This window comes from Triturus cristatus, chromosome 4_2 (assembly GCF_964204655.1).
Source record: "Triturus cristatus chromosome 4_2, aTriCri1.1, whole genome shotgun sequence".
NCBI classification, from domain to species: Eukaryota; Metazoa; Chordata; class Amphibia; order Caudata; family Salamandridae; genus Triturus; species Triturus cristatus.
In genome coordinates this window covers 334,405,862-334,430,467 of record NC_140586.1, presented here as the reverse complement: position 1 = coordinate 334,430,467, position 24,606 = coordinate 334,405,862, and the positions used below count along the sequence as shown (strand labels likewise).

The window sequence follows — 24,606 nt, the reverse complement described above, 5'->3', positions numbered from 1 at the left end:
AGTTTTATTTCTTAAGAAACATTTATATTCCGTACAATGTTGGGATCCCTTCTGTGCCAATGCCGGTAAAAAAAAAAAATTGCGAAATTATTATATCTTAGAATATGCTGCATAATTCAGTCAACACGGATACATAATTTGGTCTTCCACTGTTGCATAATCTCAGTGGTTCTGAGCGTAAGTGATGCTCTATCGGGGAATATGTGTAGTCAAAAGGCAACTCTTCTTAACAGGCATTTCACTTCTGATGTACTCAAAGAGAACACATGTTTTTAATTCATTAGCCCGCATTCGCAGTGTGTTTGGGAGAGACTTTGTAGTACTACTACTTTCCATTATTACAACACTTAAAGCTTACGCTCCCAGAGCTATACACAATGGCAGGATAAAATACATAACTTGAAACTGAATGTTTCCGCCTAGTGTTTCATATGTTAATTAGGACTGGTCAAATATGACTTATAAAGTATGTCAGTGAGTTTGTATATGTCACTTATGTAAAGCAATATGTCAGTAAGTTTGTATATGTCACTTATGTAAACACAACTGTGTTGAATGTATTTTTATATTTTGTTTACAAGTGTGTTCAAGAACTATGTGTTGCCCTTCATGATGACATGCTTTAAATGTAAACATTTTCTGAATAAGCCAAAGGAAAGTGAAATAAATCACGCGGGCTAATGAATTAAAAAACATTGGTTTGTTTTGTTTTTGAACCATTGCCAAACATGGCAACTAGATAATTTGTTCGTATAAAAATAGAAGTGCTCCTATCTAGTTTGTACAAGGACCCAAGCCTCCCTAGAGTAAAAAGATGTACTCAAAGCAACACAACCAGACACCAAATGGATTTTTTAGACTTAATATTTTCGCAAATTACGAATAAAAAAGAAAGGCGTACGTATCAAAACACTGTATTTTTTTTTTAGTAAGGTCCTTATCAAATTTAACAGGAAACATTAAATAAGATTTGACACATTCTACCTGGCTGGGAATAGTGTCCCATGTACAAGAGGGCCCAGAGCGGAACTACGGACCTTCAAATGCCATAATTTTAAACGACCAACAATGCTATCCAGTTGATTCAAACTCCTTTGACGAATTGAGAACACGTTCAGTCATGAGTTCTGGTTACCACTGCCGCTGGGGTGACCCGAGCTACAATCACTCAAAGTGTGACACATTCAATATGATAAGTTATAATGTCAGATTAGAATATTCTTGCTTTTTAGGCCTGTTCCATTTCACGCAGCCCCATTAGCAACGCTAGCACTCCCTCATTCACAGCAATATGATAAGCTCTTTCCATACCACCTCAACCTATTTGTTGACGTAAGTTTCAACTAGGCCACCTCCATATCCCACCACTGTGCATACATACATACACAGTGGAGCAAATCAGTACCTTTGATCTAGCCCGTTGGCAAAGGGCTTAGAACGAGGTTTTCACTAATTTGCACGATATCCAAGTTGCCCTGGATTTTGCAAGATTTTCCATCTTGCATTCAAATGAAGCTAGGCAGTAAGAATTGGAACTATTTGCCCTTGGACGTCCAGACATTGAGCTCGAAACAAATACAAACAAAAGCAGGAACCCTGAATCGAGAGTAACTAACACTTGTGTTGGTATAATTAAACTCTCGGTCCATAATACCTTTATCAAAGCATAACAAAAAAACTGAAATAGAGGGGGCAGATTTGTTGTGTTCATGGATTCTAAAAAAGGAATAGAGAAAAAGTAGACAACGCCCACAGGGCGACTGTGGAATCAGATTCTTGTTTGGTCTTTGTACCAGCAATTCCCACATCTATGCACAGCCGCAATATCTTGATGCCGTTACACAGTCTTTCTGGCCGTCAAGACTCGGACGATGGACCCTACGCCTCCGGCTGCCAAGGCCTGCAGAGAAAGAATCAGAGGTGAAAAACCCTCGACTCCACAGATCCGAACCACAGGCTATGTGGATTCTGACTCTTCCGCATAATGAGGGGAAAGCCAATATCAGATCAGAGACTTACCTTTTCATGCCACTGCAGCAAAACCGCACTGCTGTTATCAGAGGGGCTCTCAAACCCTTTGTAGATGTATTTCATGAGCAGATCCACCCCGTTCTTGTCCAGTGACTGAACAGCCTTTTCTATGTCATTGGCTTTGAAGGAAATGAGTACTTTCAACACAACACCTTCAGCACGATCCTGCAGGCAAGGAACAAAGGGTGCAGGATTTTACAAGCTTCACCATGTCCTTTAGTCACAAACTTTTAAATGCATAAAGTTGCCAACAGGTGCCTTTTCAGAAGTTCAAGATGCTCACTAAATTGTCTACCTCACTCTAAAAAAGGCATCTCAGGGGTATTCAGGATGAACGGCAATGGAGTTCACAGATCAGGTCAACATAATCTTTAGCCTCCAAATAAGCTTCCATGTCTTTTTGCATGGTCCCATGTTAGCAGCAATCACTGCTAGAGGTAAAGGAAGGTCAGACTCCCGTTAAACCACACTGTTTGACTCTCAAAACTAAGATAAATAAAGTAATTGTTCCATGATCAACCTGAACACGTGGAATCACCACTAGAGCTGTGAATAGAGTTGAGACAGCATGATCATCTGTTTCATGTCAAGAAAGATCATCTATTAACCCAAATGTTTAGATTAACTGAAGAAACTTTCAGTTGATAATAGGCCAGTGCTGGAGGCTATTCAATCAGCGACCTCGACAGATGCTGGTAAATAGTAATCCAGCTGCATCATAAGGCAGGAGTGATGTAAAATCACTTGGGTAGCTACAAATCTAGCTATAGGAAATCCAACACAAATAGAAATGTGTATGAAACAATTAGTATGGCCATATCCCCAATTGCATCAAGGGACAAAAGGTCCTTGATGAAGTGAAACACATACAAATGCCGTTGCTCCCTTGGAATCGTCACGAACTGACAAAAGTAATATTTAGTTACACATAGAATTGAGGGCTTTTCTGGCGCAGTCCTGGCCTCACCTTTGCAGACTGGTTTTTGGTGTTAATTGGAGGGTTCTTCAGCGCAGCTTGCAGGGCTCCCATCATGTTACCTGTACTATGGAGTTAAGGAAAAGCGCAAAACACTAAAAGAATTGTCGGGGATTGGCAGAAATGTATGGCAGAACAACAGAGAAGTAAATGACGAACTAACAATTGCATGGAAGTGTTAAAGCAAAATGGATGAGGTGAACAATAAAACATCACCTTTTTAATAGAAAAAGCAGGCCGTAAACAAATGAAGGCAATCCGAGACAGATTCAATAGCCTCCAGGGTGCAACAAACGGCAATTAAATCTCCGTCACAATAACTCAAGGAAAAGGAATTCTGTCCAACTGTCTTCTGCTTTTATTTCACTTAATGTTGTTGGTCTTTGCTCTCTTATTTTTATGGGAAGCGTGCTTAACTAAATCAGTGCTATAGAAATTACATAAAAACATAAATGCAAAAGTAAAGATGTGATGAAGCAGCCTCACAATAATATGGAGCATGCAGCAAAACTCCAGTATGAAACATGGGATAGAGATCAGTGCACCTTGTAAGCACAGTGACATTTGCAGTAAAACACGCTCATCAAGTTAGGAAAGCAAACTAGCATTGGCATAGCCAATAGGTCTCGCCTTTGGGACCTTATAAGTGTTTAGTTATCCAGTACAATATCCTTGGTGCAACAACATCAACTGTTGCATGGCTAAACACTTATAAGGTACAAGGTTTAGCCATTCAACAGCTGATGTTGTTGCACCAAGGATATTGTGCTGCAAAACTAAATACTTATAAGGCCCCAAAAGCGAGACCTATTGGCTATGCCAATGCTTGTTGTGCTAGCCCTCAGCACAGAATGTTGAAAGGTTAAGGATGAGACGGGGGTTGACTTGTGATATTATCTGAGGTTCACCTGTCCACTATGCCACTTACACTACACATGGCACTGATTTTGCTAACCTGTTCTCAGGGTTCATGGAGACAGCAGCGGTGACAGAAACCTACTGTCCTCCAAGAGTGTCTGCAGTGGTGACTCCTTGCCACGCCCCTTCCTCGCAGCAGCAAATACGAGGATGCTGAGGTCTAAGGGTGGCTACTCGTGCCATTTTTGGATAATTTATAACCATAAAGTTAGCGAGGCCTGGCAGCAACACCTTCAAATGGCAAATGAAGTCAAAGATCAGAATAGAACTGACCTTTAGAACATGCTTGGGCTTGTGGCATTCCATTCATCCTTTATAGTGATTATCCTGCCATTTGCTCTTTAATAACCAACCTCATTTTTTAAAAGCCTCTGCATTTTACCTATCGCACTTTTCATTTTTTTTCAGCGTTCTAGCTGCTCTGGCACTTTGAACCATTCGTATCCTTTCCCTGTCAGTATTAGCTCCGCTGTGATTTTTGAATTCATATTATAAAATGCTTTTTACTGTGCCGGTACGACAGACATGGCCCTAAGTGTATGAATAAAGTGAGAATGCCCTGTCCCACAGAGAGCCAATCAGAAGCCCGGAACCGACTACAGTAGCAGCACACAGAGTAGCACACAGAGTAGCACATGGCTGGGCCGAGGTGGTGGGGCCAATACAGATGTGCCACATAGAATTGTAGCTTATGTAAGACATGAAAACCAAACACTTTATTAAATGCAAGCGAAACAGAAGAAAAACACAGAACATCTTGCTGCTCTGCACACCAAAAAATATATAAAATGTGGTTATCTACAATTAAGTCTGAGAAATGAGCCTGCAGACAGACGCTGGTGGGGTCACATGTTCCCTGGTAGCTGAGCACCCTGGAGGTGGCGACATGTAGAGAGAGGCTTGTGGTGGTCTGGATACACAAATGCACCAGAAGCTGCGCGTGCCCTCTGGAAGGGACTGCATGCAGAGGCTTTTCGGAATTTGATTTCTGTTGTAATTTTTACAATTTGTTTAGTTAAACCAAATATTAAGAGCAAAGCATATTCATCAACACCAACTCACTTTACTATTGACCAGTCACGCCTGCGCTTGCCAGCTATGTTGTTAGTTCTCTTATATGAACCCTTACCCTTTTAATACGAATGTTGCTCAAATTCCGATTAGTGACAATTTATTTTATCAGTGCCTTACTAAACAGTCATCACGCGACCTGCTTCACCAGTATCAAGAAGCCTCGAAATTGCCACTCTTTAGGTTTTCTCGGCTTTTGCTCAGCAGCAAGAGAAAGGAAGCCGCCGGCCACTTTCACCCCGGAACGAAGTAATCGCGCTCACTGCAACGTACTGGACGTAGGGGGAAGTGATGAGAGCGAACCCTGTCAGTTGTGGGAGCAGAGGGAGGGGGCTTGAGGGCGAAACACGGGTGTTTCTTTCAGTGGGTTTTGTTAAAATGGCGCCGTTGCTACGAGCCGTAGTTAACTGCATGACCGACGACTAGGAGTGACCCGGTGGGTGTGCGCGCCCTGCTCAGCGGGCTCTAGAATGGCAAACCCGGACCAGCGCTCCCCAACGTTCTACTGCACAACCTGGACTGTCAGATGAACTGGCCCGGGTGGTGCTGTACGTGACCTTTGCTATTCTCCCCAAAGGACTATTTAGCACTAGATTTCCGATTTGTAGGTGAAGCGCTATCTGGCTTTATTTCTTCGAAAGAAGCATAAATCAAAACGCGTTCTAAGTACCGATTTTTGCTGCTACCAACATGTGCTCAACATAGAATGATACAGGGGGAAAAAAGAGCGCTCCCCTTATGAATACTTAATACGGTGCAAAACAGCACACAGTGCAAAGTGGGGCATCCTTAAAAAGAAATAGCACTGCAACTTTGTGCGTCATTAACAAACTTTTTGGAATCTCAGGCAAGAAAATGGGTGTTGTTTGCTGAAAACTTTCATGCCACTTATGTCTGTCCCTCGATTTTGGGGCGATTGTTTTGATAACGGACAGCACAAAGGTGTGTTCATGCTCCTACAGTTTGTATTTGGCGGATATTTCTTATTTGTTTATGTTCATCACATCATGAGATGTATTGTTTGCTTTGTTTCTCTCTGAGATGTTACTTACATCACACTGAATAGGTGGGAGTATTTCAGATTAAGAACTCGCATACCCACAGACATGTGCCTCGTTAATTGGTTCTGGTGGCGATCGTCTGTAAGAGGGCGGCATAGTGGCTGGGAGGTGTGTGGGGTGGGTTGGCATTCCTTCCATTTTCTTTCCTTACATTCTGAAAGTGTCTGAGCTTCGAGAAGCTGTTGGAGTAAACCCTTCTATTCACCAGTCATAACTCAGGCTCCGCCTGAAAGTCTGTCCTGCGCGCAGAACACTTCGCTCATAGTCATTCGCAGGCACACAACCTACAAATTCTACGTGTGTGTAATGTGTTCAACGTGAGCTTACATAGCACTGATGTAAAATGAGAGTGTATTTGTAAAGGTGGGCAGCTCTGCGAGGCAAGGACAAGTGCAGTGCTGATTAGATTTACCCTCACACAAAAGTAACATTTTGGGCAATCACAGGTATTCAGTCTCTAACCTCTGACACTTAGCACAACTACCTTGCACCAAAATGTAACTGGTGTAAAAGTGATATAACGTGCAAAGTATATGAAAACTATTTTAGGGGGAAAAGCAGACAGTAACATAAATAAAATACTCCACAGTTTTGCTCTTATTCATAAATTGTTTTCTATGACTATTTGTGGATTACTCCTATGTTACAAGAGATTTACTCCGGAATGTTCATAGCTGATTCACGAGGAACGTTTATGAATAATTGTTCTTTAATTACATCCCACTTAAACCGAGTAAGACAAGTCTTCCAGTAGAAAAAGCTTTGAAGTTTGCGCCGCATAAGCCCTAATGCATGTGGAATTTACACGATACATTCATTGCAAAATGGTTTGTTTTATTAGGAAAGCAGGTGTAAAGTACGAACGAACGTTAGTTCATGGGCTGCATAAACGCAAGTGCATATATAGTTTAAACATTAGGACGTTATAAACATTTGAGACCATGAGAGAAAGTTTAAATACCATACATGGGATATTACACACTACAAAAGCCTTCATTACTCATTTAATGTGGGATTGTGTGCATTATACAAGTACCCTCTATGGTTGGCCAAGAAGGACTGAATCCCCAACGCATGACTCCATGCACAATACAGTGCCTGCGTGTCGGTGTGGGTGTAAAGTACACCAAGCATGCTTTACACACATGTACAGTACGGTAACGAGCATGTGTAAATCACCAGGGTACTGCAATACTGCGCAAGGCGCAGCTGGAAGGGGTCAGAAAGTGCGCTGGAAATATCAATGCGTTATGCGCCACAATGCACATACAGGAAGGCGCTATATGGTCACGAAAACATGTAACTCACCGGTGCACCACAACAGCACACACCGTGTGAGTCCTCACTGCAATGTAAATGATAGATGTTTATAATGCACACGTCCCAATGCATATATTAAACCGATATAAAAGATGAGTACTCAAGCTAAAAACCATGCCGAATGCGGACAGCAGTACCAAAAGCTAGGTTTCAAAAAATAAAAAGTTAAACACAAGCGCGCGTGCCTCGCGCTTAAAATTAAACAAGAAGCGCAAGCAAAAAAAGGACGCGAGTGGTGCGTAAAAGTGAAAGTAATCCCGATCGCAGGCTGTAAGGGTGCCCGCGAGTAATTCACTTAATGACCCGTGACGGATGAAAGCCACATGGCAGCTGCACGCATGCAAGCTCGCGTGAACGCAAGCGCTAGGCCACCAAAAGCCTGTGGCAGCACTTTGAAATCCCACCTACTAAATTTCTCGCAGAGCAGCGCATGCGCTGACTCAGCGAGACCTAAAAACTAAGCATTGATTAGTAATCTCTCTGCGATAAAAAGAGCAGGACCTATAGGTGAGATAGTAATGAGAGAACTCATGTAATGCAACTGGTGCTATGTAAAGCGTTCTGATACCCAATTCGGGTCAAGTTCGCGCTATATAAAACTGTAAAAAAAAAAAAACAAGGCATTCCAAGTCTATACAAGGAAGTCAGTCAGTACAATAGAATCTACAACATGACCATATGTATCCGCCAGTAAATAAAGTTTATTTTAACTCTGATCCATACAACATATATGACTACTGAGACTGATAGAAAGTAAAATGAGAAGGAAGTGAGATATAGAGAAAACTATGCTAAGATCGATTACCTAACAGTCGGAGAGGGCTTGTGGATGGGTCTGATTTTCTAAGAAGGCAAGCTGCATGTGTTGCTAACATGTTTCTTGGGTTCCTCGCCCCATTCTGAAAATGAAAAGGGTGATGATGAAGACCGAGGCATTTATGAGCCACAGTGAATAGTCACACTTTAACAGCTCATCTCAAATGGAAAGTTTATTGGAACACGATGCAGCAGTGTATTTTGTTGGTTACATTGGTGAATCAAATTTCTGGGACACGCTGAGCATCCTGACCTCAAGTTCAATCTGCATACATTCCTTATTGGACATCATTCATGTAATGCGAGTCAGTGTAGTTTCTTCAAAGCTGGTTTCAAATGCAGTTTTAGTATCAAACATGACCAGGAACTGAGGCACTAATATGCCATTAAAGACCTGGGTAGTGTGTTCGGTCATGTGACATGTGGCTACTAACTAGGAAAGCATTCCTGAGCTGAAGATGCGGATCTGTAGCAAATGTAAAGGTGCAATCAGTTATCACCTTGATAGTCCCGGTACCAAGGCCAATAAAACAATATTAACCATTGAAGATATTGAAACCAGCTGGAGAGTAAGGTGGAGCTGTGGCATCTTAGTGGACATTCTCAAGGATGCTCTGCTTTTCCCATGCGTTCCAATGGGTCCTCTCTCTCGGACACAGTTTGGGAAGGAGGTTCACCTCAACCTTTCAGTGTCTGTGTCTAGCAGCAGGAACCAAGGGAGGAAAGAGAAAGTACATCCAGCCATTACAGTGTGCCTGAACAATTAAGTTCTCAATGTATCCCCATGAGCATGTGCTGAATTCTCTGTTCTCTGCTGTGGTTCCTGCCGTGACACACTAACAGTTTCTGAGTAGGAGCTGTAGGCACTCCTCCTCAAACTGTCATGGCGTGAGACACGGGAAGAATGTCCCGTGAAAAACAGACTCACAAAAAAAATATATAAACGGTCACATTTTGAACCTCACATAAATGTAGATCTTTTCGATTTCTAAATCCAGGCAGACAAAAATGTAAAGTAATATTCCATCCATAAAACCTGTTGGTTAATACTGAAATTCCACGGACCTGATAATTCTCGCCTCGGTGCCATTCCAATCATGGAGTCCCACTCTGCAACTCTGGGCAATAGCTTGCTTAATCTCCACAACGGCCCCCACAACGCTAAGGATGCCTGGCCTCCACCTTGGGGGTGCCCAGGAGTGGACGCCTCACAAGGAAAGCCAGGATGGGTTCCACAGCGGTATTCGTACAAGCGCCTTGAGACCCTTGCGGGTGAGTAGTGCGCTATACAAGTATCAATTTACAAATAGTCAGTCATTGTCGTACTGTAAAATACGGTCTCATTATTCCTCAGAACACCACTGCCGAATTTATTTCTATGCACCAGAAGAAAAGATGTGTCAAATAACACTCTGGCTCTGAATAATTAGCTGCACGCTATATAACGTCCTCGAAACCGTACATTGAGTTATTGCAGTTTTCTTTCTGCGACGGAACATAGCAGCAAAACGGTCAATTACTGAAGTAAAATACTTTATTTTAATAATTAAGGTTTAATCTAATTGATATTCACAGAAGTCAATTAAAAGACACTTCATCTCATTACTAAGATATCAATTTTAGACATGTAGTAGCAGAAACTTTTGGATCAAAACATACTTTTCTCTCGTTTTGTGTGGCTTTAAATTGAGCATACTTCATACTAGACTAAAAGACAGACATCTTTAGTGTCTGGTTCTTGTGGGCGCCCTGTTAATGGCCCTTTGGCTGTGTGGTTATCTTCAAATAATGTATTTTCTTTATGAATTACAACCTTGTAATGGGTACAAACAGCACACTAGAGTTTATTTTAGACACAAGACACGTACTGATTAGGCCTTGTGGCTGCTGCCAATAACATTATTGCAGGCAACCACGTGCTACTTTCTGTTGCTGCTATACTGAACCCCATTGACAACCGACACAGAGACATTTTGTTAGTAAATACTACAGCTCTGACTTTTCATACTGCATATAATGCCTCGAAATATGTGGAATCATTTATCACCACTTTGTCTATTCAGCTTGGTAGCATTTTACTTAACTTATCAGAAATACACTCGTCTGCTATTCCACAAACTAGTAAACTCTATTGTAAACAGTCTGCTTGTGGGCCTCCCTAAATAATGTTTCTACCCACTGACTAAAGTTAATCATTTCATCACTCAAACTCATTTAGTTTAGTAAAACACACGGTCACCTGTTTTTTGGCATTAGCAGGGGTAGAGTTCAGAAAACAAGAGCTGCAGTTTAGCATAAGAGAAAGATTTTGAGAGGTCTCCTGAGGCAAGATGATTGTAAATTAGTTGAACTTCTTTAGGAAGCCTGTTGCAGAGAGGAGGCACAGAGACTAAGAAAGATCAGCCTCCTATGTGGACCTTATAAAACCTAGGAATATGTAGGCAACTCAAGCTGGAAGACTGCGGTGTTCTCGAACATTATTTCTGTAGATGTTTAGAAATAAACAATGGTGTGTTTCCAGAGATTGCACGATGGACTACATAGTGCGTTTTAAAAATGATTCACTGTTGGATGGGAAGCAAATGTAAGGATTTCTGGTTCGCGTGGTAAGGCTGAAAAGAGGAGCTCCAACCATTAGACAGACTGCTTGGTTTTGGATGGCTTGCAGACGTTGGATTAATTAGGATTTATACTCAGGTAAAGGCTATTGCAATAATCCACTCTCTCCATAATTACTATCAACATTGTGAGACGTCTACTTTCCTGTGATAAAAAGGAGGATATTTTGAAGCTTTAGACCCATGTTGGGAACTACGGATAATCTTGTATTAATCAGGATGTTAATATTAAATTAGATGCAGAAAAATCAACTCCTTTACAGCCGTTTTATAGAAGTGGAGAAGTGTGGCTCACTGGTTAGAGGCGGCAGACCCGTAAGCAGAGAATCGGCCAGGGACCAGGGTTCAATTCCCGACGCGGCAGGGCGTGGACCAGGGTCAAAAACGGACTTGATAATTCTCGCCTCGGTACCTACTCTAACCAGGGACACACTCGGCAACTCTGGGCATTAAGCTTGCCTCATCTCTACAACGGCCCCCCACAGACGCCGGGGATGCCTGGTTTCACCTTGGAGATACCCAGAAAGGGACCATCTCACAGGGATAGCCAGGACGGGTTCCCCAGCGGTCTATAGCGCCGGGACGCCCCGTTGCTGGGGTAGCTGTGCGCTTTACAAGTCTACAACATTTACATTTACATTTAAGCAAAGGTTTTTGACCACGACCAACAGGATCTTCTTTGGATGAAACTCAAAAACTGGGATATCCCTGATCCGTAACTTCGAGGCATTCAATTGCTCTATTCTGAAACTTGGGCCAGAGCAAAACCCGACCACAAACTAACGGTCTCCAATAAAATTAGAATAGAGCACGGAGTGAAACAAGGATGCGCTTTCTTTGGCTCCAACTCTTTATTGATGAGCGACTTGGCTCCTACTTTGAATGCTGTTAGTGACGCGCCTAAATTGGGTCAAACTCACATTTCCTCCTTTCTCTACGCCGATGACGCAGTTCTTCTGAGTCAAATAGTCAGGAGTCTCCAAAGACTACTTCACTTAGCAACATAAACGGTATGACAGTAAATTTAGAGAAAACCAATGTTGTGATCTTAGGACGGAAAAAGAAGAAACTAGGTACATGGTACTTCGACAATCAACGTCTGTCTACCGCTTCTAGATATAAGTACCTCAGCTGTTAGTAAGATAATAAGGGTGGACATTTAACTCACAAGAACTCCCTTAAACCAAAGCACGCGTCCCTACTATTTGCATTACAATCCATTCTCAAACATACTAAACAACCATCCTTAGATCCCTTGCTCAAAATAGTCAACGACAAGCTAATTCCTACGTTAGCATACGGTTTGGAAGCCTTTCCAGGGAAACTGGGCTCCTTTATGAACAAATCCCAGAGCCAAGTCTTTAGATCCCTATTTAAACTCCCAAATAATTCCACAGCTGCTCAAATTAGATTAGAATTTGCATTGTACTACCAAGTTTTAACCCAAAAGGCCGGCACTCTTAGATATTTACATGCAATACATGCTGCCACATAAGGAACACTGAAAAGTTTAATTTGGAAAGAAGTATCATCAATAAACCATACAGTAGCTCGAAATTCTTGGACGATTACCTTTAATGAAGCAATGAAACTTAAAACAACTGCAAGATTATGGAATCTGAATCTTCCACATCAGAATTTTAAAAAGTGCTAAACCGATTAACACAAAAGGCATAATTTGTACAAGATCGTCAGATCATTATTGCTCGAAAGCAAGCGCATCTGATGCAAAGAACCTACAACAGAAGAGGTATTAAAAAAAGTAACAGATACTTTTGCTGAGCACTATAAAATGAAGTTCTGTCTTGTTAGGATGGGAAATTTGATATCACTTGATCTTTTACCCCCATGGTGGATAGGTCCAGCATCAACTAGGTGTAAGCTGTGTGCTCAATCCCAAGAGAATCCATCCCATCTTCTCTGTACTAGCACGGCTTTAATCAACGACCCCAGGAAATTTCTTCGTCTATTATGGATTTCACAGCGTTCTCGCACAATTCAAGCGGCAGTAGATTTCCTGCTCAATGACGCTCATTCACAAGCCATTTGTAAAAGTTGTTAAGAGCTGCTAATTTGCCAGACACTTGAGGAGTATAATTGGCTCCTCCCATCCTTTTTCCCATATGTGATTTTGTACTTGAAGTTTGATTGCATGCAGTTTAATACTTAGATTTATACTTTTTTCCCCCCATGAACACAAATTACTGATTCACGGGTAATCAAATAAGTCCACTCATTTAATGATGGTTCGATTATCAAACAGTCTTTTATATAGAATTTTCTTTATCAAATATGTATTACTATTAATTCATTTAAAAGTCAACGACAGCTTTTATAATGGACTTTATAAAGGTTTCCAAACCATTTTATGCATTTTTTATCATACGTAAACACGGTTTTTAGGTCTTTGCTGGCGAAAGCAGCGCGTATGCGCTGCTCTTGTCATACGAGAGCTTCTTGGAATCAATACAGATTCCAAAGCTCTCGGAAGCGGAGTTGAAGCCCCGCCCATCTTCCTCATTCGCTGGCGTAATCTTTTATGCAAAACGCTGGCTTCTGATTGTAAAGGAGGCTTCTTAGTCCCTCCTTGTTGCCGCCTTGTCTCCTTTTGGCCCCGGCCACCGGGATCGGATTGTTTACTGGCGACGTGACACTCTCTCCTTAATTAGTCCCTACGCACTTTTTTTTCTCATTCAGCTTTGGAAAAGTCAGCCGCGTGTTTACTTTCGCATCGCGCTTTCACTTAACGTGAAAGCGAGATGCGAAAATAAACATGCGGCTGCCTTTGCGGTACCGCGCTTGTTTCATCCCAGACGGTAGAGTCTACCTCTGTCTAATTCGAGGCCGTGACTTGCTAGTCGTCTCTTTTTTTAGGTAACCGATACACTAACCCACCGATCTATCTCGGATGACGTTTGGAGCTCTCGTTTGTGTATTGATGTGATAATGGAATGCTCTTTCTCTGGCATGGCTGCGCTTTGAAGCGCTTCCGAAAGACAGGTTGTCTTACTTCCCTTTCCTGCATCTACCCCACCATCTCGATTGGCACTTTCTCCGGCTAGCCCTGGTCTCAGCTCCTGTCTAATGCTAGGCAGGTTGTCGTGCAATCTGACCGCAAAATACCCCTAGACCCTGAAGAAATAACCATATGACACCAACTACCGCCATGCTGCAGCGCCTTTGAGCCCTACACATCAGGTGCTACTTTCCACCAATCATCTGGCACTTTTTTCACAACCCTGACGGAAGGCTCAATCAACAAGCTGTATTTCAAACCAGCCGTTTGCATGAATAACTCAGCAGCTGGCACACTAACCCCGCTGAGCTACCTATCAGGTGAAATTTTTGCGGAGTTTTTTACGTAGTATCGGGACAGTCGCTCTACCCACATTTAAGGAACTGGGATTGTGGTTCACTGGGCTGAGGAGGTCCTGGGAAGGAATGACTCGGTACTGGGCATCATGAACTTGCCCTGTTGGCTGGAAGCCCCGCGCCCTCCTGCAGCCGGCGCCCCTCGTGTTGACCATGCGCGTGAGGATAGGGGCCATCGGCGGCTACCCAGGACCCCGGAACACCGCACGCTGCTGCGCCTGGACACCGTGGATATGGTCCGTTTTGGGGGGTTGTGGTCAGCTCTGTGTGGCGTTCTTTCAACGTCGCCTCTTCGTCGTCCTGCTCATCCACAAACTCGCAACATGACCATCACTATCATGGGGCCAAGCAACACTCCATGCCGTCTCGATCTACCGCTCACCCGTCTCCCTGCGCGGGAGCCACGGTGGGTACCACGTGCTCTCTTCTATTCGCCTTTCTGGGGAGAAAGGTGGGCGCGCACTGTCCAAAATGGTTAGCGTTCCATCAGTCTGTGGAGACCTTGACCGTATTTTACATACACATTGCTGGAAAACAGAACATTTATCTGGACGTGGGAATCCCCGCTGGGCTGGCTCGTGCCAGGAGTGTACGAGCAGTTGTTTTCAGCGGGGTGCCATTAAACCATCAAAATTGTGCCACACGTGTTGAAGGTGCGTGCCAACGGCACGCGCGTTACCTCAATTTGGAATGTCAGGAGTGGGCCAGCAGTGAGCCCAGAGGGTTCCTGGGGTGGGCCAAATGTTCTGGACTGGGTTGGTGCTGTACCAACAGGTTCTCCGGTTCGTTTTGGGGTTATATTGGTAGTGCAACACTCTGCCCCTGCGAGTGCTCGCGGTGTGCCAGGAATGTGCCAGCTGTAGGACTGGCTGTGGCCAGGACTTTGCCAGAAGCGTTTTACAGGCGTGCCGAGAGCGTGTCTTAAGTGTGCAAGAAGGGTTATGCCATGCGTTTAAAAGTGGTGTGCCGTTACTGTGCCCAGGGTGTGCCGGCCGTGCGTCATGACTCTCTCTGGAAGTATTGTGCTAGTGAACAGGCGGAAGTTAGAAATGTGCATGCAAAATATTGGCGGTGTGCCAGGAGTCTCTATCAAGCATTTGCCATCCGTGGCATGGGTTGTATCAGCACTCTGCTTGAAGTGGTTATAAATGTGCGAGGATGGTGTCAACAGTGTGGATAGGATGTGGCAGAGTGTGCCAGCAGTGTACTTGGAGTGTGCCACTAGTGTCCAGAAATGTGCCATGAAAACATTAGCAGTGTGCCAGGAGTCTCCCGGCCTTGTGACAAAATGTGTCCGCTACAGCATGGGTGGTGTCGGCACCGTGCGTGGGGGCGGGGCATTGATGTGCGAGGACAGTGCCAGCAATGTGCCAGGAGTCCGTAGTCAGTGTGCCAGCTTTGTGGATGGACTGTGGTAGAGAGTGCCGTGAATGTGCGAGGGCAGTGTCAGCAGTGCGTCAGGTGTCCGCAGAGTATCAGGTGTGTGAATAGATTGTATCATTGCACGTTTCAGTCACTCGAGTTCAACTCACTGAGTCATGTTTAACAATCCTCTTTCCTCTGTTGCATTGTCTAGGTTTTGGTCATCACGTCCATTATCTTGCCTAAATAACCCACCAAGTCTATTGAAGTCTGTTTAAGAGGCTGTACCCCTTTTATAGTTCACTGATCAGTCGTATTTGCCACGTACCAGTTTCTTAAGCACATAGAAGCAGCGGGCACACTGCCTCGAAGTGTTATAGCATTTCACTTTTCTCTTTAGTGGTTTGATTATCTTTCAAATTGTTTCAGCAAGGCGGGGCTAACATGGAGTGTTTATTCTTTTGTATACACATTGCTTTTTATTGTTCACTGCTTTTATGTTTCAATGCATTTGTTTTTTTATTTTTAACATTTCGTAATGCATTGTGGATATATCTTCTGTTTTCGTGTAACTGTATTTTTGTACTAGCGTATTTCAAATAACAATAATGCAATCCTCTGATTGAAAGAATACTCTATCCCAGGTGGAACAAAAGCACTGCTCCTATTGCATCTCTGCAGAGAGGCCATCAACCGAATGAGCATCATGACCTCTCGACCTTCGCGTTCGCGTGTCCAGCATGAGTTCCCTGGTGGACAGTGTGAGAAGCTTGATCTTTGTGGATGTTTTAAGAACTTCACAAGTACACAGACTAAAATTTCCCAAATGTCTGGAGGCAAGTTCTCCCACTTTGTTACTATAGAGCATTCTGCCTTACCTGTGGCCCGATTCACTAACTAAATTCAACTATAATAAAAACAAGCATTAAAAATGCAATAGGTTTCGCCTTTCATTAGTTTAAAGCCATTTGCTATGCTATACAATACCATTTGCAAAGCAAATGGCTTTAACTTAATGAAAGGCGAGACCTATTGCATTTTCTTTTTTTTTTTTTCTTTTTTTTTTTGAAAAACCTTTATTGACATTTCAACCAATAACAAGTATGGGCCTACAACCCCCGGGGCCGGCCGCTAAGCAGTCAGAGTAACAGAAATCAATATTTATCACAGGCAGCACCTCGGGGAGCGGAATCTCCATGCTATTAAACTGTCGGCCACTGAACAGCCCAAGTAGGTGACCAGGATACAAAAGGTTTTCATTTTATAATAAGGGAGGATGGAAGGATCAGGTGCCAAACAGTTTCCCAGCAGCAAGAAATGGCAGGCAGAATAATAAACGTCAACAATAAAGCAATTTATCTAGTCAATGGCGCTGAAACAGGAAAGTCAGGATGTGGAGGAATATCACGGCCATTTGCGCCTGCAGTCCCCTGCCCTAAAACCCAGAAAACACCACGGAAATTGTGGCACACATGAAAACGCAGCGATTAACAACGAAGGAGTTTTACCATGCTGATCCCAGAAAAGAAGGACAAAGAAGAATAAGAGAAGAAAAAGGAGGCCATGGAAAAAAAAGGGTTAAAGACTAAAGGATCCCCTCCCCCAACCCCCCACCCTGCACCTCTGCAGATGAGTACGGCCCCCCCCCCCCCAGCAGTGTGCCTGTCGCCCCGGAACCAGACCCGAAATATAGAAGAAACAGAGAAAGAGGAGTAAGAAAAGAAACCCCACCAGACGGGGGGGTAGAGAGAATTTAATAAACTGGAGGAGGGCCTTCAAAACATGCCCCCGGCTTCTCCCTCCCGCACAGTATGTTTTCCCCCAAAGCAAACAATAAGCAACACAGAATCGACCATGTCAAAGAAGAATGGGGAGCATTATGCGCCTATTACACTACCAGTTATGCCGTGAGAGCACACAACCCCTGAGCCCGCCCGCCTATTAGATGACCACCTCTGAAGGATCAACCTTATCCTTGGCCACTCTTTGCGAATCTACCCATGCATACCCATCGACCCAGTACCATGTCCAATGTTACAAAGAAGAGGAGCGTCCAAAAAGGAGCAGGAAGCGACACACACAGGCAGGGTGGAAGTCTCTGAATACCCACACAGTCAGCAGTATGGAGAGTCGTCTTTCCCAGTGCTGCCCCAGGATCTGCACTGCACACAAGGTCCAAGAAGGCGAGATCAGCCAGAACAGGCGACCGTTGCTTGAATATTGCCTGGGTCGCCGGAGGCCGCGCACGGGACAAGGCCACCACCCCCCACTCAGGTCCAAGACCTCCGGAACAGACCAGACCCACAGCCTGCCGATCACACGTTAATATACTGTCCGGAGTTTCCAGCTGGTCACTATCCACAGGGCCGGCCACGACACTGTCCTCCTGTGTGCAGTGTAGGAAGTCCCCGTGTACCTGGGGACAGGCAGGCAGCAACTGTTCCGATGCTGATGCCACCCCATCAAGCTTACTCCCCAATACCCAGGCGCCGTGAACCAAGGCGGAATGAAGGGCACCGAGAGCCTCGAGAAGATCACCATACCCCAGCACAGCTCTCGGCGCTCGCTCCGCTACGCTCCTCATAGTCGCACACTTCCAATCGTGCTGCGACCCAGTGTACAGGATGGTAGACTTCGTCCTGTCAAGATGGCCGCCGGGTAAGTCCAACCCAGATTGGGACCAGGACTCAGGGACAAGCGCCGCAGGTTCCATGTCACTGGAATCAGGGTTCCGGGGGCAGGCAAAAAATATATCCGGTATGTGGTCACAGGCAACAGTCATCCCCACCACGGACCTGCGCCCGCGAAAATCCGGGAGCAGGCCGCAAGAATCAAGGCGAGTTACGGGCGGCGGCCGGGCAGCTCACCGGCGAAGGCTGAGGCAATCACCGGGGAATCTTGGATTAGCCACCTCGGGCCTGCACTCGTTCCGCTACGCTTAGTGGTAGGAACGGTCACGGCGAAATGTAGGCCGATATTCGCACCGCTTCGGTTAGTCCGACTCCACCCAGTCACCAAAGGCCGCTGTTGTTTAACTGCCGCCCGGCCATGTTATCCACTCGAGGTCCCGGTTCCAGGGTTGCACAGGCCGCAATCTTCAAACGGACATTTCTCCGGCGATACCGCCGCCAGAAACTTCAGAGTCACACGATCGGTTGCCGCTCTCATTCACCAACACGGGCATATAGCGCAGGCGAAGGATCTCATACAGGATATCTGTGCGGGATGCGGAGGTTCACGGAGCCGGGAGCCTACGCTGCCGTCCCGGTCGCCATCTTGGCTCCTCCTCCCCTATTGCATTTTCAATGCTTGTTATATATATGTCCTGAATCTATAACAATAGTTTTAAAATTGTTCTGAATCATGTTTTTATGATATGTTCTGTATTCACAACTGATCCATTTGTTTTATAATGTCTGATCAAATTTTGTAATGGCTTTTATTAGCTTTGCAAAAACAAACTAGAAACTTGAAGCCGTTTATGGTGAAAAAAAAAACAAGAGGGAATGATCAAAGCGTCCTGGCAGTCCACTTAGAGTGAAACATCAATTTTTATTCATAAACTTTTAACCATTCTTGATGGTTTTGGGCATGGGCAAAAGTTAAGAAGTTAAAATGTAGGTTGCCCACTGGAGTGAGTGTATTCAGTGATAAAGGTTTTGGTTGTATCTATATTCAATTTGAGCCGGTGCAGGATCATTAGGATCCATCTTTAAAGTGCGAGCTCAGTTTGAATAATAATTGTGTATGATCTGCATATGTATAAAGGTAACACCAGTGGCAAGAGGTGTGTGTGTGTGTGTGTGTGTATTAATACATACCCACACATACATACATGATACGGTGAGAGTGACGCACCTTGGGGGCCCCCACAGGTAATGTCCACCACACCCTTCCCACATGTGTACAGATGATTGTAGTAACAAACCTAGGCAGTCTATAGACTAGATATATATTTAAAGCAACTGAGACCTTGTCTGGTTACCTGGCTGACACTTTCGCACAATACACTCCAACCAGTAATCTCTTATTTGCCCATCTGACTCTCCTACCAATAACCAAAGCATCCCATGCAACATCCAGGTTTTAGTCTGTCCATAGTCTGGGTCCCCCTTAATGGAACTTCCTACCTACTGACACCAGAGCGTATTCCTCCCTCACTGAATTTCACATAGTCTTGAAAATACACCTGATGTGATCTGAAAAGAAAAATCGCATTACTGTACTCAAATTTTATTTGTGTCATTTATACTTTTGTCTAATGTTTTGTAAATTGCTTTCCCCTCGACTGCATACAACTCCTTTGTAAAATATATTTAAAATCCATTCCGGTCAGCTAAAAACTAAACAGTCGTCAGATAATTCAACTGTTATTAAAACTGTGACGAGTTGCTACTCCAACTCAAATGCTCAAGTTAAAATTGGCTCGAGCAATGAAACAAGAAACAAATTTCCGACCAATTGCAGGGTGTAACATGGACGCCTGTTTACACAGATGAAATGTATTCTATTTTACTAAAACCCACACAGACTTGCTGCTAAATAAAAGATGTAAAAATACTTCTCCTTTATGCCAACAACTGTCTTTCTAGCCTAGACACAAAACGCCTTCCAATCTCAATTGATAGCCATGGAACTGTACTGCATAAGGAACAAGCTGAAAATCAATCAGAATAAAGCAAGAATTGCGGTATGAGGCTCAAAGCATGAGAGAAGTCGAAAACTCTGCTTCTAGAAGGAACCCATCAAGAAAACAAGCACCTTCAAACATCTGGGTGAAACCATCTCCAACACCCTTAGCTGGAAACTGCATGAGTAGGAGCTACCTAGCAAAGCTGAGGGAGTTGCCAAAAGCATCCTTCGATTTGCCATTTAATCAGCTAATCCAACCTACACCAATTTAAACCAAATATCCCAAGCCGGAGTAGGTACTGTCATATGTTACAGAACTGCGATCTGGGGTCAAAGTGGAGACACCACATCAATCGGATTGCCTTAAAACTGCTTCTGGAAGAACAATCTACTGGCACATGCACCTTACAGGCTGATCTTGAATATTCTCCTTTCGAGGAAATAGCATAGCACCTTTATTCTATGCAGTATGAAGTAATACAGCGCAACAAACCATCTTGTTGATTTAGCATGGAGCAAGGCCCAAATACATAAAAAAATATAAAGAAGAGGCAGGAACATGTGTAGGTAAAAGAGATCCCGGGCTGCTCCAACAACCACAACAGAGACAAGGCCCAAACAAACATTATCATAAAAGAACAGCCGGTTTTAAGAGGAAAGTCTGGACATTTCTAGCCAAAAGTATCAACGCAGCAACATTAATCAGGGCACCGAGATGATGAGGCAATCTCTTGCAGTCTATGAATGGCTTTATCTCAATTAACGAAGGTCTACGAGAAACATATGCAAAAAGTATTGCCTTTGCATGCAAATTCTCATCAAAACGTCTTGATTCAAAGCATGACATGCCTCACAGCCTCGTAAATGGAAATGATGCCAAGTAGTACAGGCTGGAATCTTCACGAGCCACTGAGCCCAATTGCCATCAGAGCCAATGATGAAGGATAATTAAACAGACTGCAACCCAAGAAGGTACTTCATTACCACGTTCCATCTTATATATCTGTTTTCATCCTACCTCCTTATAAATATTCCCACCCTTTACCCCAACTCACATCCCCGTCACCCTCACCCGTCTTGCCCTTATTTAAATCGTAGTTATTCACAATGCCAGTGCAGAATGTGATCGACATAACACTGGATATGCAGCAATCATTCAGGCTTCAGTTAGAGGCCGAATCCAATCTCCACCTTCCATTCTCTTTCTTTTTGGGTGGACTATAGATAATAGGGGATACCCTTTTGGGAAAAGGTTTTAATTTTGTAGGGCCTCCTATCTGAAGAGTGAGAGAACTCAGTTATAGCTCATTAACAGTGGCCATTCTCCCGCCTCAATCGCTACAGGTTGACCTTAGGTCTGCAATATTATTCCAAGAGAGCAGAATCTGAGATCCAGCATTTAACACGGAGTATTGAGAACGGGAAGAAAAGACACATAAAAACTCTAGAGACGGGTACTAAAATCACGCGTCTGCTGCAGTACAATGTAGAGACCATCTGTTGCTCAATGTCTATTAAGGAGAGTGGCCGAAATATCATATGGCACAGGTCAGTATCAATAAAACAACCTAAAGGCTAGACACCGTCATCAAATTGCTGGCATCCTCCAACAGCTTTACAGCTAACTCGTACTGTACTAAGGGAAGAACAGAAGGAAAAATCCCCCTGGAACATAAAAAGATGTCAAAGAAAGGCACAGCTAGCGGCACACAGTGCTTGGACACCTCGAGCAATATTACATACTTAAAAGAAACCTTAAACTTGCAGAACATCTGAAAAAGTCAGATGTGCAGACTACAATCAAATGCAGACAAAGTGATCACTGTTAGAAACTGTCTGGCCATCATAGAATAGGCCTGGAACCGAGAGAATCCACAATCTTTGTAATGTGAGATAAAAAGAGACTTTAGAACACTTTACTGTCCAAACACTCATTCTCCATATTCTTAAGGGGAAACTCCACTTCGTACTTGCAAACACCGGAAAGGGTGAGAGGGCAGCAAAGCATATCAGTACGGGTTGCCCGAGAACACACAGCACCAAGCAACACTCATTTCACAAAATAATCTATGAATTTGCAATATTACAATGTGTCCAGCAGCTGGTTATCTCCAGGGCCCGCTAATGAGTTTTCCACATGATCCACTGCATTGGCATAAGTATATACTTAGACATATTTATCAGAAATGGTAAAAGATGGGCACCCAACGCTACCCCGTCCCCATGCGGTGGTATAATTAGCGCCACATCCATCACAGTGGCATGGTTAGAACATCCCCTTGACCCAGACACAGGTACTGTTGGAAGGATATCCCCTGATTGCTGTGTCCACCTCTCCCTCGTCCGGTCCTCCTTGGCCCTCCCCGGCCTCCTCCTCGTCCACGAACTTATTCTCATCATATTCATCAACGTCCACCTTCCGGAATCGAGCAGAGGATGCTGTATTCTTAGACATTTTCGGAACCAATAGGTGGCACGGGAGAGGGCGGTAGCAGAAACGAGCAACACCGGCTCCGAAAATGAGTGCGGGCCGAACCGAAGTCAGAACCCAGAGGCACTGCGGGGGACAAGGCGAACGTGGCAGCCACAGCAGGGTCCTCTGGCTCGCACAGACAGGAGCCACTTACTTCCGCATTCCGGGAAGTGAGTATCACGGGCGGGGCAGAGTTTAATTCACGCATGCGCCGCCCTAAGGCTCTCTGTCCTTATTTGGAGCGGCATAGCAAGTCTGCAAGGCACAGAGTGGCCTATCGCCCATGCGCGGCAGCGCCCTCTGACAAGAACCGGCTTGTAGATGTCACGTGTGTGTACTACTGCTTTGTGGCATTTTAACGCGTGCGCAGAGAGGTCGTTCGAGGTGTGTAAAGTAGAAACCATATGTGCATGGAAAGCTTTTTTTGGATAATTCTTTTTATTAAACATCGACATATAAGTGAAATTATGTCACAAATAGGAGACCACATACATTTTACACATCTCAGTTAGTACACCAAAGTTCCTGCTTACAATACAAATTATACTACACTTAGGGGGGTGTAAGGCATCCGTCATCCCCTGGTGGTGTCGGCGGGGTACAGATGTCTCCCCTATATGAGTTCCATAGCCCCCAGACCCTGTTCCATTTCCCGGGACATCGTCTGGCAATATAGACTGACTTTTCGTAGAACATGCACCAATCCACGTCCTCCCTCCACTCTCCGATCGTAGGTGACTGATAAGCTCCCCAGTTCTGTGCTATATCTCTTTTTGCGAGCATTATTGATAATGTGACCCATTGTTTAGTATAAGAGTTAAGGCCTAACAAAAAAAAAAACGAATGTGTGTCCTCATGTAACGTAACTGGTGCTGTGTAAAGCGCTCTGTGATACCTGATTGGATTCGGGTCAAGTTTGCGCTATATAAAACTGTGCAAAAATAAATAAATAAATAAGGTCAGTCGGTTCCCAAATGTTTAATAGGCACCTTCGCGCCTCAGGGCGTATTTCTAACGTTAGGACATCGCTGAGAGTACGGTGTAATGCAGCCCAATAAGTCTGTATGTATTCACACTCCCATAGGATATGGAAACATGTGCCTTCCCTTCCATAACCACGTCTGCACTCCCCACTCTCTGTTGTACCCATGCGCACCAATCTGGGTCCATCGCCATACACTCTGTGGAGAATTTTGAGTTGGACTAGTCGCAGTCGTGCCTGAATCGCCACCACCCTTGGGGAGGAGACTGCGTCTCGCCAGTCTTCCTCATCAAGCTCAAGGCCATCTCTCTCCCATTTTTCTTTGAGTGACCGCAGTGGGTCCTCCATGTTATTAATTAGTTTTTTGTATATTAATGAGATGGTCTTTTCTGGCAAACTGCCGTCAAGTATCCTATCTTCCAATGGGGAGGCCTGTGGGAGGGCTGATTTTGACGTGAGGTGTGTTTGGAGGGCATGCCGGACTTGGAGATACTTATAATGTTCCGACTCCGCAAGGTTATATTTGTCCTGTAGGGAAGGGAAAGGGACGATTGCGTCTTTTACCCAGAGATCTTTGATCTGAGAGATCCAGATTAGGTCCCATTTATCGAAACCCTTAGTTTGCCACAAATTCCCCAATTTTTGAGAGTTCCACAGAGGGGTTGCCAGTGTAAGTCGTCCTTCCTACCCCAGATATTTATTCACTACATGCCAGACCTGGACCGCATGTGCAGTCGGTCCTGTTAGGTGATGTTTAGCAGGTTTAGAATAGAGTGCCCTACCATAATCTCCCCCCGGAAGGATCCATCTGTCCATGGCGTAACCTGGATCCCCTAAGCTCCCATAGGTCCCTCGATTAATGGCTGCCAACTGGGTCGACCAATAATACTTTTCAATGTCTGGTAGACTAATGCCTCCATCATACCAGTTCAGGGTGAGTTTGGGTAGTGCAATCCAAGGTTTCCCATCCCATA

The 24,606-nt window shown here is 44.3% G+C and overlaps 2 protein-coding genes across 2 annotated transcripts in view; both read right to left on the bottom strand.

Annotated features, from left to right (window-relative positions):
* KLHL20 (kelch like family member 20) overlaps positions 1-24,606 on the bottom strand; it is a 391,295-nt gene that overhangs the window by 360,051 nt on the left and 6,638 nt on the right. The gene's annotated exons all lie outside the window — the stretch shown is intronic.
* Positions 847-22,776, bottom strand: ARPC5 (actin related protein 2/3 complex subunit 5). Its single transcript, XM_085601721.1, has 4 exons — positions 22,490-22,776; positions 2,999-3,071; positions 2,020-2,196; positions 847-1,900 (listed from the first exon to the last, which is right to left on the bottom strand). The coding sequence occupies exons 1-4, from the start codon at positions 22,630-22,632 to the stop codon at positions 1,838-1,840; spliced, it is 456 nt and encodes a 151-aa protein (XP_085457847.1). The 5' UTR covers positions 22,633-22,776; the 3' UTR covers positions 847-1,837.

What these genes read in the sequence shown, in the direction of transcription:
- ARPC5 (XM_085601721.1), bottom strand. Translation starts at nt 22,632, where the DNA reads ATGTCTAAGAATACAGCATCCTCTGCTCGATTCCGGAAGGTGGACGTT. An exon ending in GTGGACACAGCAATCAGGGG is followed by an intron (nt 3,072 to 22,489) that starts ATATCCTTCCAA and finishes ACTCCATAGTAC; the next exon opens with AGGTAACATGATGGGAGCCC. An exon ending in CCAAAAACCAGTCTGCAAAG is followed by an intron (nt 2,197 to 2,998) that starts GTGAGGCCAGGA and finishes CCTTGCCTGCAG; the next exon opens with GATCGTGCTGAAGGTGTTGT.